The following is a 19,611-nucleotide window of genomic DNA, read 5'->3' as shown; positions in this document are numbered from 1 at the left end:
AGAAGAGTTCAAACTATCTGTATTTGCTGATGATATGATGGTATACTTGGAAAATCTTAGGGAATCAGCAAAGATATGAAGACAATTAAGAGCTTCAGCAAAGTTGCAGGCTCCAAAACAAGCCCTTAAAAATCAACTGCATTTCTATTTAACAATTACAAAACACAAGAAACAAAAATAGAAGGAGAGATTCCAGTCTAAAGAACTCCACAATGCATAAAAATATATGGGGGTCGATTTACCACAGCACACAAAAACTTATTACAACGTGTTCCTTAAAGAAATAAAGAACAGCTTACGTAAACGGAGTAATATTCAGTGCTCATGACTAGGTCATGCCAATATAATAAAAATGATAATACTATCAAAGTTCATTTATACTTTTAATGTTATACTAATCAAATTTCCAATGAGGATACTTTGTACAACTTAATAAAATAATAGCAGAATTCATTTGGAAAAGAAAACAAAATATCTAGAATGTCAAGAGAAAGAATAGCATTCCCAGACCTCAAATCATATTATAAATCATCAGTCATCAAAACCATCTGCCTTGGCTAAAGAACAGAGGGATAGATCACTGTAACAGACTAGAAGAAGGAGAATCAGAAACAATGGAACTTAATAACCCAGTGTTCAATAAAGTGGAAAACATAAATCTTCTAGGGAGGAAATTGAAATTTGATAAAAACTACTGGGAAAATTGGAAAACAGTCTGGTAGAAATTAGACTTGGACTGACATCTTACACCATATTTCATAATGCATTATAAATAGACACCTTCAATTTTAAAAGCATCTTATTAAAAAATTGGAAGCAAAGCAGATTGTGTGCCTCTCATAGTGATAGAGAATTTTTTTTAACAAAACAAGGGATAGAGACAATTTAAAAAGATAAACTGAAAAGCTTCTATACAGACAAAATTAATACACCTAGGATAAGAAGAAAAGTATTGGAATCAGAAAAAAATTCTTTGTATCAAATATCTCTGATAAAGATTTGGTATCCAAGATACATAAACTATATTTGTGTGTGCATATACATATATGTGTATGTGACTAACAATCATCCCTGGTCACAGAATATGAACAAACAGTTCTGAAAAGAATTGCAAAGTATTCACAACCACAGGAAAGACTGCTCTAATTTAAATCACTAATAATAATAGAAATGCACATCAAAACAACCCAAGGTTTTACCTCATGCCCTGCAAATCAGCAAAGATGACAAAAGATAGGAATAGTTAATGGTGGAAGGATTATGAAATGATACATACACTAACGCATTGGTGGTTGAGCTGTGAAATGGAATAAGTATTTTGGAAAGCAATTTGGAATATGTGAGTAAAGTGACGACAATTTCCATACCCTCTAAACCAAAGACTTTGCTGTTGGGACTTACGCCCCAAGTAAGCCATTGATACGAATAAAGTTCTCTTATATGCCAGCATTTAGAGCAGCATGTTTTGTGATAGCAAAGAATTGGAAAAAAGTAGATTAACACAGATTAGAGAATGGCTAAACAAATTATGCTACATGAATGTAATGGAATATTAGTATGCTATAAGAAGTTTGTGTGTGTGCATGTGTGCGTGTGTGCGTGTGTGTGTGTTGGCCTGGAAAGATCTACATGGACAGATGTAGATAATTACAACATAATTACACAAATGTAAATGGTAAGAGCAAACAAAAATCACACCAAAAAACCCTACTAAAAAGTCAAACGTAAATGCTATAAAATTGTTCGCAGAGAATGGGCCGACATTATCTCAAATATCGATCTGCTGAATCTCAGTGTTGAAACATGGTATAGAGGGAATTCAGGTGTGTCACACTTCTCTGAAGTTCTATGATTCTGCAAATCTATTTACACTTTTAATTGCAGCCCTTTCAGCTTTGGAAAGGTAGAGACAAGGAGGGAGTCACTAATGGAGACCCTCATTATTCAAGGATTCACTGACTCAACTAGGAAGTACCATATCAAGAAGCCCCATGTTGGCACACAATTTCCAACTCAGCTAAATCCTCTCAATTTGCATGGCTCTCACCCAGCTCCTGGAAACGTGATAGCTCAAGCAGCTCTGATTTGCATGGGGAAAATTCTCCAATAGTTACAGTCAGAACTGTGAAAGCAATCTTTACCTTCTCCTTCCGGTGAGGCAACCCCATGCTACTTGCCAGTCATCTTGCCATTGAAAGGCATGGATGCTTTTGTGCTGTACATTTTTGCTTATTAACCCAAACCTCTCACTCAGTTATCTGTGTTCTTGTCGCATCTTCCCCCGACCCTTCCAGTCCATCCTCAGATGCTCAGTACATGGCTAAGGATCTATTTCTTTCCACTTCCTTATCTCCTCCTGTGAGCTCAGTGTTATAGTGGACTATCATTCCAACTAAGGTCTGCCATGATGGCTCAGGATGCTGTGTGGCCATGTTTGATGAGGTAACTTGAGAGGAAATTTGAGAGTTGCTCCTAGGACCACTTCCTAGCCCTTGTCTGATGGAAGCAGTAGCTACTTTCTTAAGGTGACTATTGGTGACTAGTTGTTTGGATTGCACACAAGAAAGGAGGAGAAATGAGAATGAATGGGGAAGGACAAGTCATGAGACTAAAGATTACTGGGGCCAGAGTGATGCCCCAGAGTGAACGTGCCATGAGGATAAACAACTATACTTAGGGTATTTAAGATACTTAGAGTATTTCACACATTTTCAGAAAAGACTTTGAAGGGCACTGAATGTTATCGCATCCCTGAGACACCAGGAACAGGGCAGAAGGGAAAAGGACCCCGGGGCAATCGAGCAGTGTTGAGGGAGAAGGGGGGCAGCTAGTTAACATTGTCTGCCCCTTAGACAGTCACACTGATAAATATCATCTTAATAAAATTCAGGGAAATGAACAAAGTTATTTGAAGCTCCATGTGTAGGTTTTCCTGTCCTCAAAGGTCTTCTCCCTCCAGCTGCTTTTTCCCCAACTTGTCTGGGACCAGAGCATCTTAAGAGTTAGTGGACCACTTAGGGGCCGTAGAGTCCACCCCACAATCCATTTTTTCGAGGAGAACACTGAGGTCTAGAGAAGGAGATGAGTTTAACCCAAGGTCACTGGGGCAGTTAATGACCAACCAGGTAACCAGTCATTTAGGGTTAGGGTCAAATTCACTACCCATTATATTACACAGCCCCCTGTCCTCGAAGGAGTTCCCAAGTATGTGCTAATAGCCTATCCCCGATTCCCAGAAGTCATTGGGGTATAGTCCCCCTCTGCTGCCATTTCGAAGCCAGTGACAAGGAGGCTGCTGGTACGAGCCAAGCAGGTACAGCCTCCAGATTCCCGGGCACCTGGAAGGTGCTTTCAGTTCTTCTCGGGACTTCCCAGAAGTTTGCAAGTGAGCTGGTTAAGGAGTTTGGCTCTTCCTGGGACAGTTGCCCTCACTCGGGTGTAGGTACCAGAAACTAGAGGGCCACTCATCGGACGGTGTCGGGAACCGAGAGTGACTGGCACAGAACCACGCTAGCCACGAATTCAGGGGTTTTAGGTGAAATGATCCTGGAGAACAGAAACTGCTTTTGTCTTTCTTCCTACCTACAGCACCTGGCACCGTGCCTGGCATATAGTAGGTGATTGATAAAACGCTAGTTGACTGACTGATCCCAGAAGTCTTAGTTCCCTGAGATGTGCTCCGATGTGAGAGAGAGAGCCTCCTCCACCCCCCCAAACCTTCCCCGCCCTCCCATACACACCGTTTCTCAGTTCCCTCACCCTAGCCCCGTGGCCTTGCCCTCTCCCTCTTCCTCCCCGCCTTGCTTGGGGAGCAGGGGATGCGCAGGAGGCGAACGGGACCCAGGCCAGCCCTTTCGTTCCTCGCTCCCTTACGCTGGCTGTTGGCGCCAAGTTCAAGTTTGCTGACTGAGAACCGCCCCCGCGCCCCCGCCCATCCCCGCTCTAGTCCGACTCCGCTCCGCCCCGGGGCTGGGCCCAGAACAAGGGACGATCACTCCCCTAAATAAATCGGGAACCCCCTCCCGGCCCGGCCAGCACTCGCGGGCGCCCAGGCTGAGACCCAGGAGCCTTCTGTCCTACAGTTTGTCAGTCCGTCCGCCGCCTAAACCCCATCCCCTCGTCTCGGACCCTGACCTGAACGTAGTCCCTTCACCATGCTGACGCTCCTGCTGCTGTGGTCCGCTCTGCTCCCTCGGCCGGCGCTGGGGGAGCCTCTGCCAGAGTCCAGAGGTGAGGGCTAGAGGGCCACCGGGAGAGGGAAGGGTCGCTGTGCAGAGCGCCTGTCCGTCCAGTCTCGCCCTTTTTGTCCTCCTCAGCCGTCCCCCACCCCACACCCCCACACACACACCCCACTCCTCTCCTCGGAATCCTCTCATTCTTTTCATACATTCCCCCCCCCCCCCCCCCACTGGCCTCCCTTCCTCCACCTCTCCCATCCTATCCCCTCCCCCACAAACCCGTCTTCCTCTCTCCCAGCTCTTCCCTGTCTCTTGTCTCTCCATCTCCCCCCCTCCCAATTCTTCTCTCTCTCCCCTACTCCTCCTTCCTCTTTCCTCCCCGGCCCCTTTCTCTAGCTCTCCTAGTCCTCCGGTCTCAGTTCCCTCACGCTCCCTGGCCCCTTGCACCCCCCAGGGGCCCCCGCCCCAGCCCTGGGCTCTGCTCCTCTCCCTACTTTCCCCCTCTCCTCTTTCTTTCCCCTCCTCTCTTGTTTCATTGCCCCCGGTCCTCGGCCTCTGCCTCCCCTCGGTGTTCTCTGGTCGCGTCCTCTCACGACTCTCTTTTTCCTCTGTCCGTAGACGTCCCCCCGGCGCGCTGCCTGCTGCCCCCAGACGATGGGCCATGCCGAGCCCGCCTCCCCAGCTTCTATTACGACCGCCACCTGCAGAGCTGCCGCCCCTTCTTCTTCGGGGGCTGCGAGGGGAACGACAACAACTTCGAGACGTCGGAGGACTGTGAGCAGGCGTGTGGATGGATTCCGAGTAAGCCCACTTCCCGCCCTCTGCTTGACCCTCCTCGCTCCACTGCCCGGCGTTAGCTGTGAGCTCCCAGCGCCCCGCCACCAGCCTCCCCCTCCCCCCCGTCCTTGCTAACACCTCCACCTCCCTCTTCTCCTCCTGCGGGTCTCCTCGCGGCTCCCTGGCTTCCCAGTGTTAGCTCTGAGCCCCCAGCTCCCCAACCTGTCTAGCACCTCCCTGCCCCCAGTCTTGTTTAGCACCCCTCTCCCCAGTATCCATTCCCATAACCCGTGATTTTGTCCCCTCGGTTCTCAGACCTCATTCCTAGATGGCTCATTCTTTCATTCAATTAGTTCATCATTCATTCAGCCAGGCAGTTTAAAAAAAAAAAAAAAAAGAATGGTGTAAAAGAGTCCCTGCCAGCAAGGCGCTTGGGGGAAAGGCCCCAACACTAAGCACTGAGTGGGAGGGAGGGCACGACGCTGGTGAAGGGAGGGAGTCAGGAGAGCTGCTTGTAGGAGGTGGCAGCTGGTAGAATTGAGGCCGATGGGAAGCCCACGATTCTGAGCAGCCTCAGAGGTGAGGTAGGAGCGCCAGACCTCAGCTCCACCTCCCTTCGTCCCACCCTAGGCATGTAACGGATGGATGAAAAGGGGCTGCTCCCAGATTTGATCAGCGCCAGGATTCCTGGCGATTTCTTTGCTCTTAGATAAAATCCCTTTGCCGTATGAGTCACAGTCAACTCCACATGGCTTGCACTAGCAGCTTTTGTTAACTGAATGCCTAAGTTTAATTCTGGTAGCTATGGACCAGGATTTAAAAATACTGATTATTTCCGATAAATTGAACATTCCCCTCCCTCCTCCCAGAGAGTATGACTCTTGTGGTCCCTGCCACAAGGGAAGGGTCCCAGGGAAGGGGGCAACAAGGACTGACTTACTTGGCAGAGTCCCCATCTATGTTCATAAAGAAACAGAACACAGTGGCCAACGTCTTTCAATAGTCAATGGGTAGTGAATGTAGAGGCCAGTCTGAGGCTGGGCCGCCTAAGTCTGGCTATGGGTTTCCATGTGCCTTTGAATTAGGACCTCAGGACTACCCTTTGCAGGCCATGGTGCCCTGCATTCTGTGGGGCGAGTCTCACCTCAGTCATTGCCTGGCTGTGTGACCCTAGGCAAATCCGTCACTTTATCTTGGCACCCCCTCCCCCACTAGACCTTCTCTCTCCCCTAGGTTTTCATGACATTTTCCAACTCTGGTCATTTTCAATGTCTTCCCCTCTCCTCCCACCCCACCTCCACCTTCTGGCTTCCCTGACTTCCTTCCAAATTCAGATCTAATCCCAACTGCAGCAAAAAAGCCTCTCTTCCAACCCAAAGTCCATTTTGAACCCTTTCCACATGCCCAATCCTTTCCCTCTGAGACCATCTCCCAGTTACTCTGCCTGTCTGGCTTGTATGTACCTATTTATTAGCCTGTTCTCTCCCCATTAGAATTGTCTCCTTGAAGGTAGGAATTCTCTCTGTTCTTTTCTAATACCAACATTTAGCACAGTGCCGTGGGCATGCACACATAGATGCAGTCATTGCTTACTCGGCGCCTATACACTGACTGACACTAAGCCTGTTTCCTCACCTAGAAAATGGGTGTAATAAAAGTACCAACCTTACAGATTTCTTGTGAGCATCAAATGAGATGGTGGCTAGAGGAATATTCAGTTATCCCCACTGGCTAATGATGCTTAAATGTCCTTCTTCTCCTAGGAGTTCCCAAAATATGCAGGCTGGAAGTGGGTGGAGCAAAGCTTAGGGAGCACCTGGAGCAGTATTTCTTCAATCTCAGCTCCATGGCCTGTGAGAAGCTTGTATCCAGTGGCAATTATGGCAATCGCAACCGATTCCCAGATGCAGCCACCTGCAAGAACTTCTGTGCTCCTGTGAAAAGTAAGGCACTCTCTTGATCGATGCACTTGAAATGCCTCAGGTATCATTCAGACATCATTATCCAGGACATTTCCTTGCCATGACCCCATCCCAGTTGAGCATGACCATTAAGTGGAGGCCATTTTCACTCATGGATGCCAGGATCTGAGGAGACTCAACAGAGTCACCCTCGCCCTCTTCACTCAAGTCCTCCTGTGGAGGGAGGTGAAAAGGACTTTAGATTTAGCCCTTGCAGAGTAGTTTCACTGCGAATTTAGCCTCAGGGAGGTCATCAAAGAAAGGAGCAGTGGAGAATCCTGGCCTCTTCCCTTCAGTAAGGGCAAAAGCCTTGGTGAAATCAGAAGTTCATTATTCAATGCCTCCTCACCAATTGCTGATAATAATCATAGATGTCCCTGATTGTCCAAGCAAAACCCCGGAGAATTTCTGTTCTGGCTGGCCTCAGCATGCTTTCTGAAAGGCAGTGTTGAGCTAGAGAATGTCCATAGGAGGCAGACAGGAGGGTGAAGAGTGTGGGGTCTAGGGAAAACTCCCTAGCATTAAGAGATGGATTGCCTTGGAAGGTAGTGACTCTCCCATCACTGCAGAGTATCCAAGAATGGCTTGTTGTCATGTCAGATGTGGATTGGACCAGATGATCTCTGAAATCCCTCCTCCCAGCTAAGAGGTCCTGAGATCTCTTGGCTCCTTTTTGAGTACAGCTGCAGCAAACTTTACTGGGACTGCTGAGGTGGCGCTTGCCCATATTCTTGGCTATCAGAAGTGTGGTTAGAGAGGACCAGATAAGTGAGGTCACCTGCATGGAGAGGGTTCCTTTAATGGCCTTTGCTTCTTTCCCCTAGGGTTCTGCCGCAGCAGACCTTTCATCCCTGAATTTCATAGCTTCAAATCACACCTCAAGGTTCTGGATTGTTGTCACCCTTTGGGTCTCAGCTGACTCAACTCTGTGTCAAGAAACTTCTAACTCAACTTTCCTTTCTTTCCAAAAGGGCCCCCTTTCTGCTATAGCCAGCTGGATGAGGGGTCTTGTTCAGCAAATGTGACCCGGTACTATTTTAACTGGAAAAAGAAGCTCTGCGAGCCTTTCACCTACACCGGCTGTGGAGGCAATGAAAACAACTTTGTCTCCCTGAGGGACTGTGCCCACGTCTGTGTAAAGAAAGGTACAGGTGACGATCAGTATTGGAACAAAAAGAACCAGCCCTACCCTAGGATAGATTCTGCCCATTAAGGCCCCTTCTTGTCCTGGCATTGCCTGGCTCCCCAGGCTGGCTGCAGGATCCCCAGCCCCTTTGCCAAGCAAAGCCACTGGTTTCAGACTGTCTGAGGGCATCTAATGAGGCCAGACACAAGGCTCCTTCCTCCATATTTGCTATGCAAACCCAGTGTTCATGTGTGTGTGCGCATGTGTGTGCGTATGTGTGTGCATGTGCTTGTGCCTGTGTGTGTGTGTGTATGTAAACTAGAACCACACAGATGGGGGAGGGGCTTACAGTCCTGCTCCCAGCCTATTTGGCCGCACCATACCCACGTGTGTTTCTTAGCCCAAAGACTGTGAATCCAATTATAAATGCCATCCAGGCAGTCAAGGACTAGGACTACATAACACCGCTTCAGGAGAAGCCTTCCTGATGCTTTGAGATTCCCAGGCTAGAACCAAAATGGGACCAATCAGCCAAAGATCACTGAAAGTGAGGATGTGTGGACTGGAAACTCAGGGGGCTAGTCTCCCTTCTAGGCTAGATCTCTCATCTCTGTTCCTTGTTTCTCTCAGCCCTGAAGAAAAAGCTAAGGAAGCTGCCCAGACTCAGCTTTGCCAAGAAGATGAGGGTATACCAGAAGCTCCCTTGATCCAGCCCCCGGGCTGGAACTGCATCAACCCCCTTCCTGGACACTAACCTTGGAAGGATTGGCACTCATGTGGCAACACACAGAAAAATGGGAGAGATGAGATTGGCACAGCTGCTCTCATTCATGGGGTTCAGAAGATGGTGGTGTCTTTTTGTGTGTTGTTCTATTACTGGCAGCTCTTTGCAAAGGATCTGCTGCTCATTGGTTTATTCCTTGACTAAGCCCTGTAGGGCATATTCACTGTATATACTATATAATATAATGTATAGTATATAATAATAGTATTATATTCTCTTCTGCTCATTTTGGCAGGGGCTGATTGGGAACATCGAGTCACTGGGCTCTTGGAGGCAGATATGGTCTGATAAGGGTCTTCTAGCATGAGGAGAGTCAGACTCTATGTTTTCAAGAAGTGGATTTCTGAGGGTAGAAAAAAGAAAATCACAGGCTGAACGAGGATCCTCAAATCTGGGCAGCTCTGTGAATCTGACCGTTGTGAGACTCAGATGAAGCCCTCTGGCCCAGCTGGTGTAGAATGGCTGAAGCATGACTGAGGGGACAAAGTTGTGACAACCCTGGCATCTAAGTCCTCCTCCCAGTAACCAGCTGCCTCTCAAGTGCCTAGCACCAAGTACAGTGTCCACCAGGCATGGCTGGTTACCTTTGGGAGCCCCTGCTGTGGTCACATGAAGCAGCCTTGAAATATGTTTCTTCTAAGGAGGACTCTCTAAGTGTTAGAGAAAATGTTCAAAGTTGGGCTTTTTTAGGGCAGGAAAGATGAGAACGCTTACCTTTCTGCAGTTAGAGAATCCAGTGTCAGATGTTCCCCTGGGAAACAAGTAGCCAGTTCTGAAAACGAGAAGGGGAAGGAGGAGAAATGGCCAAGTGAGCCCTTCTTAGGGGCTGCCTGCCTGGGCCTTGATGTAATAGCAGCTCTCTGCCATTTGCCCTGGGGGTCAGTGCCCCTACCCAGCCTTGACCAGGAGACTTTTCCTCTTCAGCCCCTTATTCCAGAAGCCCAACAGGGCAGGGGTCATGTCCATGGGCCCCATCCAGATATGGTCCCTGAGGGATGGGAGGGCTTTGGATCCCTCCAGAACAGGCTGCTCACCTTTCTGTGTCGTTGTCCCAGAACAAAAAAACCCCCAACAGTTCTGTGCTTGTCAGTCATTCTCTTGTCAGCTTTAGGAGCCCCTCCTCTGAGGGTTACATTGTCTACACCTTAGTGCTACTACCTGTGATGTTCATTTTCTTTCTACCAAGAATCACCCTTGAATTTAACACGTATCCTCAGTGTCACCAAGTTCCTAATAAAACGTTGATTTTAATGAAACCGTTTCCTTCTTCAGTGGATTTTTTTTTTATTTTGTAATGTTTAACAATCACTGCCATACAATTGTGATTTTATCCCCCCCACCTACCCCCCACTCCCCCCTCCCTCCCCACGACTGCATACAATTCTGTATAGATTCTACATATACTTTCCTATTGAGTATATTTTCACTATAGTCATGCTATGTAGTCAGACTAAGATAAATGAAAGAAATCATATAACAAATCAGAACATGATACACAAACACATACACATACACAAACATGATCTGCTACAATATGTGAGTGACTTCCATATTTCTTTCTCTGAGTGTGGCAGGCATTTTGCCTTGAGATCCTCCATTGGGATTTTTTTTTTTTTTTTGGTAAGAAGTTCTTGTGTTATTACAAAAATCTAAGTCTACCAGAAAAAACTCTCGCACACTGTGGTTGTTGCTGTGCATAAAGTTCTCCTGGTTCTGCTCCTTTCACTCAGCATCAGGTCATATAAGTCCTTCCAGGCCTCTCTGAAGTCTTCTTGTTCATCATTTCTTATGGCACAATAGTACTCCATTACATTCATATACCATAATTTATTCAGCCATTCCCCAATTGATGGACATCCCCTTGACTTCCAGTTTTTGGCAACTACATAGAGTGCTGCTATAAATATTTTTGTACATGTGGGACCCTTTCCCATTTTTATGATCTCTTGGGGATATAGTCCTAGTAGCGATATTGCTGGGTCAAAGGGTATGCACATTTTTGTAGCCCTTTGGGCATAGTTCCAAATTGCTCTCCAGAATGGTTGGATGCGCTCGCAGCTCCACCAACAATGAATTAGTGTTCCAACTTTCCCACATCCTCTCCAGCATTTATCATTTTCTTGTTCTGTCATGTTTGCCAATCTTATAGGTGTGATGTGGTACCTCAGAGTTGTTTTGATTTGCATCTCTCTAACCAATAGTGATTTAGAGCATTTTTTCATATGATTATAGATAGCCTTAACCTCTTCCTCTGAAAATTGCCTGTTCATATCCTTTGACCATTTATCAATTGGGGAATGACCTTCAGTGGATTTTTTCAGGGATTTGCTGAATCAGCTCCAGACATCCTTCTTGCCACCCCTCCCCCCACCCTCAACACTCCAGGAGCCAGACAGAATCTCAGGGAAGTCTGGGGGTTCCACCCCACCCCCTACCCCTGACAGCCTGGGAGGAAAGCAGACTGTGGAAGGAAACCAGTAGGTACCACAGGTCTGGCCAATGATGCTTTTCTGCCTGGTTAAACTGTGAAAGATCCTGGTGAGTCCCTGGGTCAGCCCTGGGACCAGACCTGGGTCCCCTTGAATTCTCATGTAACTGCTGATTCTGAATGGCAGAAGCTCAAGCCCTGACCTGTTGTAATCAGGCACAATGTAGGAAAAAGTGGCCAGTTCTACTTGCAAACCATCCCCTGCTCATGTCACCCAGAGCAAGAAGAAAGTCTGTTTGCTTCCTGCAATTTTATCAACCCTGAAGTGCCTCTGGGGTGGGGGGAAGGGGAGTGGAGGAGGAGACCAGGATTAGGAGAGGGACCAGGAGGGTGATGTGACCAGAAAAAGAGCTTCGTCCTCCCCCTTCCCAACCTCCCTCTTCTCTTGGCTGAGCTTAGTGCCTTAATCTAAGCCTTGTGCTGGTCTGTACTTCCGGGCTAAGGTCTTCTGTCTAAAATGTTAACTTTGGTGAGCCTTATCCTCAGATGCCTTTGCCCTCCCTTGGCAAGGATGGGAGAAAGTAAATGAAGGCCCTGGTTCCTGGGGCAGGTGTTCAATGTCTCCTGGCCATGCATGGAGCCCAGGTAAGGGAGAGCAGGTGGACCTCAGATCTTCCTTCATTCTCCTGCCTTCTGAGGCCTCTGTATCTCTGATCCTCTGACTTCATCTACTCCTGATGGATGCTTCCTCAGACAGCCTTCCTCTGGTGCCTCCAGGTGAGTGGAGGGTCCCTGAAGCCTTGGGATCCACCAGAGGGAGAGGAGGGAGCCAGAGCAGGATGCCTGATTCTAGCAGGTAGAAGATGGGGGGGCTTCAGGACCCTCTCTACTTGCCCCATAGAATCCAGGCCCTTCCCAGAGCCACATGAGCTGTCACGAGGCAAACATTACATGCCAAAGGCTCATTGGCTTGTTTTTTGAATTTTCTTTTTGTTATGAGTTCATCAGTCAGCAACAGATATAAACATAAAAAGACACAAAGGAGAGGATGGCACAAGAAGCCGCGATTGTTCATGACATGCATTTGTTTTTCAAGTTGTCTGTAGTGACAAAATGGGTCCTTTCTGTGTCCCTTGAAGACCATAGTGTCCTATCTCCAGAGCTGGAAACTGCCTGAGAGACCATTGAGGACAAAACTGAGGGCCAGAGAGGGCCAAGGATTTGCCCACAGTCACTCAAGGCACTCTGTGAGAGCAGAACAAGTCACTTTGGCCATGATGTAGCAGAGAAGCCTGTTGGTAAGCCCATTCCTGCATCTACAGGGCACTTCACTGGAACCAGTGTGTGTGTGTGTGTGTGTGTGTGTGTGTGTGTGTACTCACGCGCGCGTGAGCGCACAAGGGGAGGCTCCATAGAGGAGATGACCCCTGAGCTGAGCCTGAAAGGAGGGAATTGGAGATCTACAAGGGATAAGAGAAGAGAAGCTAGGATTCTGCAGACGGACGGAAGGCACAAGATGGATGGACTGATGAGTCTGGAAAACAGCAATCAGTAGGGCTGGGATGCAGTAGAACAGGCAGGTCACCCATCCCAGGACACACATTTGGAAATATTTGGCTCTCCAGGAGAGTGGATGTCCAAAGATCTGGGTGAGATCACATGCAAGAGTCATGGAAATGACTCAGCCTACCTCCACTGCCTTGTCCAGGAAAGACAGAATCAAGAGATGTTGCTTCATCTCAAGTCCTGAATGTCCTCAAGTAGCCCAAGCCATCATTCATTCATTCATTCATTCACAAATCCCACGGACTTTCAGGGAAAAGAGAAGAGCCCCAGTAACCCTTTTCCTGCAACAGGTTGCTGCACTTTGGGGACATTTCCACAACCTTGTGAAGCAACCAAAGGCTCACAAGGCATAGTCTTATTGGATCCCATAAGGGAGTATTTTAAATTCCTTCACTCCACTTCACAGATGAGGTGGGATACTAACCCAGGGCTCTCCAAGTCCAGCAGTATATCCACTTCTCCATCCTTCTTTTCCTTGAATTCATGGAGTTTATTCTAGTAAAGAAGAGCCTTACACTCACACGCACACACACACACACACACACACACACACACACACACACACACACGTGCGTGCGCCTGACTCAGTGTAGGCTACCCAAGCACCAGGAGAGAGGCAAGGAGAGTAATCTTATCAGACAGTGGGGAGCTTTATCACTCCTGACTGGCAGGGACCACAGTAGCAGAGCCTCTGAAAGGAGGGCAGGGATTGGTCAGGCTGCAAGGGGAGAAAGGTATTGCAAGTGGAGGGAACAATGTAAGCCAGCAGAATATGAGAACAGTTCTGGGCCCTGCCCTGCTGGGTATGAAATGCACAAAGGTGAGCAGGAAGAGCTCAGACTGGAAGGTAGGTGACCTCTGCTCCACCCAGGATGAACCTCTGGACATTTTCAGAGAAGAAATAACCCACTGCTCAGAGCAGGCTTTGTAGACACAACTCTAGCCCCACCAAGGGGGTGTGAAAAAGGTGGAACCAGATAAACCAGGAAAGATGATGGGACTTCAAGGCTTGTTCTGCAGAGGCCTCTCAGGGTGAACAGGGGCACATCAAGCAGTGTCTCAAAGGCTCTCAATGTCAGAGATGCAGCCACACCACCACAGACCTGGCTTCTTTGTCTGCCCGCCAGTATATCAGAAAAGGTGCCCAGAAACCCTCATATCCAGAGAAGCATCAGGAGCCCAAGTAGTACAGTCATGGCCTAACGGACTGCCAAGGCTGAAGCCAAGGCTTGCAGCCAAGGTTCTTTGTAAGGAACGGACTCTACGAAGCCATAGGTTTGCAGATCTAAATTGGAAAGACCCTCCCTCAGAGGCCCCCCAGTCTAACCCCTACTTTTTTTTATAGAGGAGGAGACAAAGGCCCAGAGCTAAGGTCACAAAGGCAATAAGCGTTAGATGCAGGATTTGAACCCAGGCCTCCCAGGACAGTCAGTGCCTGTTATCTCCAAGGGTCCCACAGAGTGACCAGTCTAGCAACAAAGGTCCGTTCAGCCCTGTTCCTTTCATCTCCATGAAGCAGGATTCCTCTGCGTACCCACAGCTGCAAGGCAACGTGACATGGAGCTAACCACTTCCCTTCTCTGCTCTAAGAACCCATTGCTGTCTCTGACCATGGTGCTGATACAGTCTTGGTGAGAGGTTATAGGGACCCAATTTAAATGTGTTGGCAGTGGAAATGGATGCATCTAAGGAGATGCCTGAGCCAGTATGCATGAGGAATACACAGACTGGACATGAAGAGCAAGGGGCTATGGAGAGGGAGGAGTAAAAGTGAGCCACATGGATCACAGGGTGGAGAATGGTACCACCAGCAATGGTGACCATGAAGATGAAGATAAAGACACTGAAGAAAAAGACAGATGTGGGCCACCTGTTTTTTTGAGTTGAATCTGTGGAGACATGAGGGTAGGGGGAGCAACACTACAGGGAACTCTTCCTTCAGAAGAATGTCAAGAATGGATAATTCCTTGCTGGGTAGGTAACATTCCAATTAAATGAGTCCTTTACAAAAATCTGGAAGTGTGTCAGCTTTAGACTTACTGTACAATGCCACCCCAAGACTTGGGGGCTTTTCACTCAGGAAGCTGGACCTCCTGTGTCCATAATGGGTCCCAGAAACATGGGGTAAGTCGGGGCAGAGGAAGTGAGGCTCACTGCCTCACTCCATCAATGCCAAACTCATGCCCTGAGGCCTCACACAGACCTGAAGCATTACGCTGCCCTTCAGCAACTAGCTGCTCATGCCCAATCCAATCCAATCCAATAGGCATTTATTAAATGCCTACTACATACCAGACACTGGGGATACAATTAACTGAAAAAAGGCAGTCCCTACCCTCAAAGAGCTTACAATCGAAAGGAGACAACACAGAAGAAGCAGGAGAGGGGAGCAGAGCTCTGGGGGTGCCCAGCAGGGCTATATTGTTCCATGGAGTTGAAACCAGGCAGGGCAGTGGGTGCCAAGGGAAGTGAGAAGCCTACAATAAAAGCACTCAGTCTCTGACCCTCCATTCCATTCAGTTCCATTAGAAACTCAGAAGGCTGGGGGAACACTTGGGATCTTCTGGTGCCACCCTGGTGTGCTCAAAAGTGATTTCTTGACAAATTTGAATATCAAAGGAGGCTAGTGCAGCAGACAGCTCTCTGCCCTCCTAATCAGACAGGAGAGGGAATTTCCCTCAGGGGATCAGGCTACATGAGCTGCCACATCAGATTGCCATGTTATTGGGGGACTTGGTTACAATATATCCCCAACATCACTATCAAACAAACCTCATTGGGGCAATTCAGTGCAGGGGTTTGGGAGAAGAGCTTGTGAAGTGCTTGATTGTCCCAATGCTTTTTACATCTGTGTAACCCACACTCCAAGCCCTCCCCCACTGCTATCCTAAGTTGATCACTCTCTGGTTGGCGTGTCTTGCTCCCATACAGAATTACCTGTGGGGATCTCAGAATATATTTCATATCTAGGTCTCCACAGATGTGCTCCCAATATCCCATACAAGCACTTGAGGCAACTTCATTTATCAGGAATAGGACAGCCTTCATTTCTCTCCACAAAAATGCAGATAATGCATAAAGGACTCAAGTAGTCAATAAAAGTAGACGCAAGTATTCTCCTTGTTTGTTGGGTTCTACTTTTTATGAGGGACCTAGAACTTTTCTGATCATAGTACTCCTTTGTGATTTGATTTCATCTGGAAAAGGTAATGAACTTCAGGCTGCTAGCAGGCAACAACTTCATGTTCTGATGACTCCTATTTTTACTCAAGACAAATATAAACTTAGATCTTTATGATACTACCATATGGTTTGAACTCTGCTGGAGGGTAACACACCAACCTTCTATGAACCCCACTTTCACCTCCAGGAACCCATACAATCATCTAACATTAGGGTATCCTTGTAAGAGTCAGAGCTCCTCCCAGATTTAAAGCAGAGTGTCTAGAGAGGCATCCCACTTTCATCAGGTGGCACCAGGTAAGATAATTCACAGTAATGGAAGAGGACAAAGTTATGGTCTTTTGACTACCCCTTGAAAGGGAGCACAACGAATTAAGAAGTGGTAGAAATGCTGGGAGAAAATGAAGATCTGAATGAGGACTCAGGAGATGGGAAGGAGAGAAGGCTGCAATCAGGAGGAGGGATACATCATGACCTGGAAACTTAGTAGTGGACATGCCCCGAGGAGGAGTTTGTGGAGCCCCTGAGAGTGGGAGAGGTGGAGTAGAGATGAGAGTCTCTGAAGGAGTAAAAGTGGAGAATCCATGAATGTGGTCATGAATAGGAACGTTGGCTTCCTACGGAGGAAGTCAGGGGAAGGGACAGAGAGCAGATGCTGAGGCCATCAAGGATGAGGAGGAAGAGAATGCTGAACAACTCCAGGGATAGGAAGAGGATGGTCCAGGGGAAAACCCAGATTTCTAAAGAGGATGAGTTGTTGAGAAAGGGTACAAAGCAGCCAATACACCAGCTTCACCTGGTTATTCAGAATGAGAAGGAGCAGTCATGGAAGAATCCATCTCCTGTGCAGATATTCAGGGAAATGGTGTCATGGAGGGGGAATCTATGTGCCCTAGAAGATGAGGAGGTGGATGAGGCCTGTGGAAAAGGAGGCAATTGTCTCATGACAGACCACAATGGAAGGAAGGAGCCTGAACAGGGCAGGAAGAGGGCATGGATGCTTTGGATGGAGATAGTGATTGCAGGGATGGAAGAGTCAGGGTGCTGGGAGATAGAATTGAGGGACATATGTGGTGTGCATGTGTGTGTGCATGTATGTGTGAGCATGTGTGTAACCATATGTATGTGCATTGTGTGCATGTGTGTGTGTGTGTGTGTGTGTGTGTGCAGGGGTGGAATGATGCGAGGAGCCCCATAGCCAGAGAATCTTCTTGGAAGAATTTGTCTACAAAATTCAGTGACCATTTATTAAGTGCCTACTGTGTACAGGACACAATGCAGAGCACTGGGAAGGAAACACAAAAGTAAAGCCTTTGAGCTGGCTCTCTTCTACTGGGAGGCAATGACATGCCCATCTCCAGGTGGGCAGAGACCAAGTCAATAAATAGTCATTTTCAGAGAGGAGGCACTGTAAACCAGGAAGACTGAGAAGGAGCCCTTGAGATGAGCCTTGAAGGAGCCACTATTTCCAAGAAGAAGAAATCCGGTGATGGGGAGAGAATTCAGGGAATGAGATGGAATGATGTACACAGGCCAGGGTGAATGGCCAAAACATTATGTGTGGTGAGGGAATGAGGGGCACAGCTCAGGGACATGGGGCAGAACCAGAGCATGAGAGGATTTAAATGCCAGCCAGGAGTCTGGATTTTATCTTGAAGTCAATAGGGAGTCAGTGAAAATTCTTGAGCAGGATTAGGCTTAGCCCCAATCTCTAAGTAAACAGAACTTCAGATAGCCAGCGTGGAATGGAGTTTCCACAATGGTCATTTATTCCAATGCCCCCACCAGAGCCCCTGCCCAGCAGCTCCCCAAGGAAGAAGAGACAAGATGCCAAGCATGGAGACATTTTTATCCAAAAGCTGGAAACCATCCTAAGTTTTACAAAAGGAAAAAAGAGATTTCACAAAAACACACAACCAGTCGGACCTGGACAGGCAAACTATGGTAATACACGTGACTGGCAGGTCTTGTCAGCCTCCCATAAATAGGTATTTTCAGAAGGTTTGAACTCAGTCTCAGCTCTGCTACCAATGAGTTGAGTGATTGTGAATAGTCCAGCATCTCTCTCTGGGCCCCCGTTCTTGGTTTCTTTCCCTGTAGGTGGGGGGCTTAGATAAAATGATTTCCAAGGTCTCTTCCACCACTCATGTTCCCTAGGTCCTTACTCCACCATCAGGTGATTGACTTAAGGGCCCCATTTGGCTGGAATACCCTAGTGCAGTTGTCAGCTGGGTCTCTCCATGGGTCCCCTTTGAACTTCAGCTCCGTTCTTGGTCTTTGGGCCAGCCCAGGTCCAGACAAGAGCAGCTTCTTCATTTGTCTGTAGATATGTATGGAAAGAGCCTTAGTTCATGGCTCTCTGGCAGAAGGAAGAGCCTCCCTGGGGGTAAGATGGGGGAGGTGTCAACAGCTCTGCTGCTAGAGCCTGGGCTAGACCAGAGTATGGGCCAGAAAAGGCAGACATCTGGTGATTCAGTGCAGGGTCAGGAAGAATGGGAAGTGACCTTCACTGTCCCCATCCTGGGCTGTTGTAAGGGTTATGTAGTCACTTATTTCCTGTCACCTGAAGTCAAGGGCCAGCTCATGGGAGCTGGGGATTTGGTAGTCATCAGACCACCCCAGGTACCCCTTTGTAGCTGCTTGAGCTTCATCCTCTCAAGTGCTCAGAGCAGTCCTGGGTGGGGGTGGGGTGGGCATCAGAGTGATGTGTCCCAGGGACCCCTCCCACATACACCTGGGGACACTGGGGCCGTAGAAGGAGTGCTGAGCTTAGAGAGGTATCAGACAACCTGGGCTCCAATTCTGTCTTTGCTACTTTGCTTCTGTCTGTGCTTTGGGCAAGGCATTGTGTTCCTTGGACCTCAGTTTTCTCATCCATAAAACAAAGAGGGTAGACTTGGTGGCCTCTGAAGAGCTAAGTTCTATGGAAGATCCTCTGTCCACCCAACAGGACCACACAGGCCCAGGCCCAGACCGCACTCAGGGTCAGTAGAAGCGCAGCATCATCTCTCAAACACCATCTGACCAGCTCTGCCCAACCCAACCCATTGTCTAGGTGCATGATCTGCCCCAGACACAGGGAATGACCATGTACCTCTTGACCCTCTGCTAGCTGTAGGTCACAGTCTAGAGCCTGATGCTGTCAATTCAGCTCAGTTCAATAAACATTTATGTTTATTGTGCCAAGTACCATGCCAGCAGGGCATCTTAACAGTAACATTGACCTGTAGCGAACTCCCCTAACATCTACCTCTGTCCTTGTCATCTGCTTTTCTGCTGGACCAGGTAAGGAAGGGTCTCAGCATGCCCCACATGCCAGTCAGAGGCAGGGCAGGAACATCAGAAGCTGCCAAAAACCCCAAGCTTTATGAGAGCAGGTTGAGGCAGACATTGACAGAAACCTCACTCATCACACCCTTATCACCCTTGCCTGCCTGGCAGTGATTTCCTGATTTGAATCTCTTGCAGTCTGTTTTCCTGCTTGTCTTAGTTCAAAGACATCCTGACTGCTCCCAGGATCTTCTGGTTCTCCCTTACATGAGCGTGATTCAAACCCCAGCCCACTCCCAAGGCAAGGACCAACTTCCCTCATCACATACTTGTCTAAT

The 19,611-nt window shown here is 48.0% G+C and overlaps 1 protein-coding gene across 2 annotated transcripts; it reads left to right on the top strand.

The window, feature by feature from the left end:
• The first annotated feature begins 3,968 nt into the window (after nucleotides 1-3,968).
• Nucleotides 3,969-10,082, top strand: TFPI2 (tissue factor pathway inhibitor 2). Of its 2 annotated transcripts, none has more exons than XM_072599307.1 (5): nucleotides 3,969-4,230; nucleotides 4,797-4,979; nucleotides 6,719-6,898; nucleotides 7,888-8,061; nucleotides 8,673-10,082. In XM_072599307.1, the coding sequence occupies exons 1-5, from the start codon at nucleotides 4,155-4,157 to the stop codon at nucleotides 8,747-8,749; spliced, it is 690 nt and encodes a 229-aa protein (XP_072455408.1). In that variant the 5' UTR covers nucleotides 3,969-4,154; the 3' UTR covers nucleotides 8,750-10,082. The 2 variants fall into 2 exon arrangements, with proteins under 2 accessions (XP_072455408.1, XP_072455407.1); XM_072599306.1 differs by having other exon boundaries at nucleotides 4,020-4,230; nucleotides 7,888-8,067.
• Nucleotides 10,083-19,611: the final 9,529 nt, after the last annotated feature.

The sequence above is a fragment of the Notamacropus eugenii genome, chromosome 3 (assembly GCF_028372415.1).
Source record: "Notamacropus eugenii isolate mMacEug1 chromosome 3, mMacEug1.pri_v2, whole genome shotgun sequence".
Taxonomy (NCBI): Eukaryota; Metazoa; Chordata; class Mammalia; order Diprotodontia; family Macropodidae; genus Notamacropus; species Notamacropus eugenii.
This window is presented reverse-complemented; position numbering and strand designations above follow the sequence as displayed.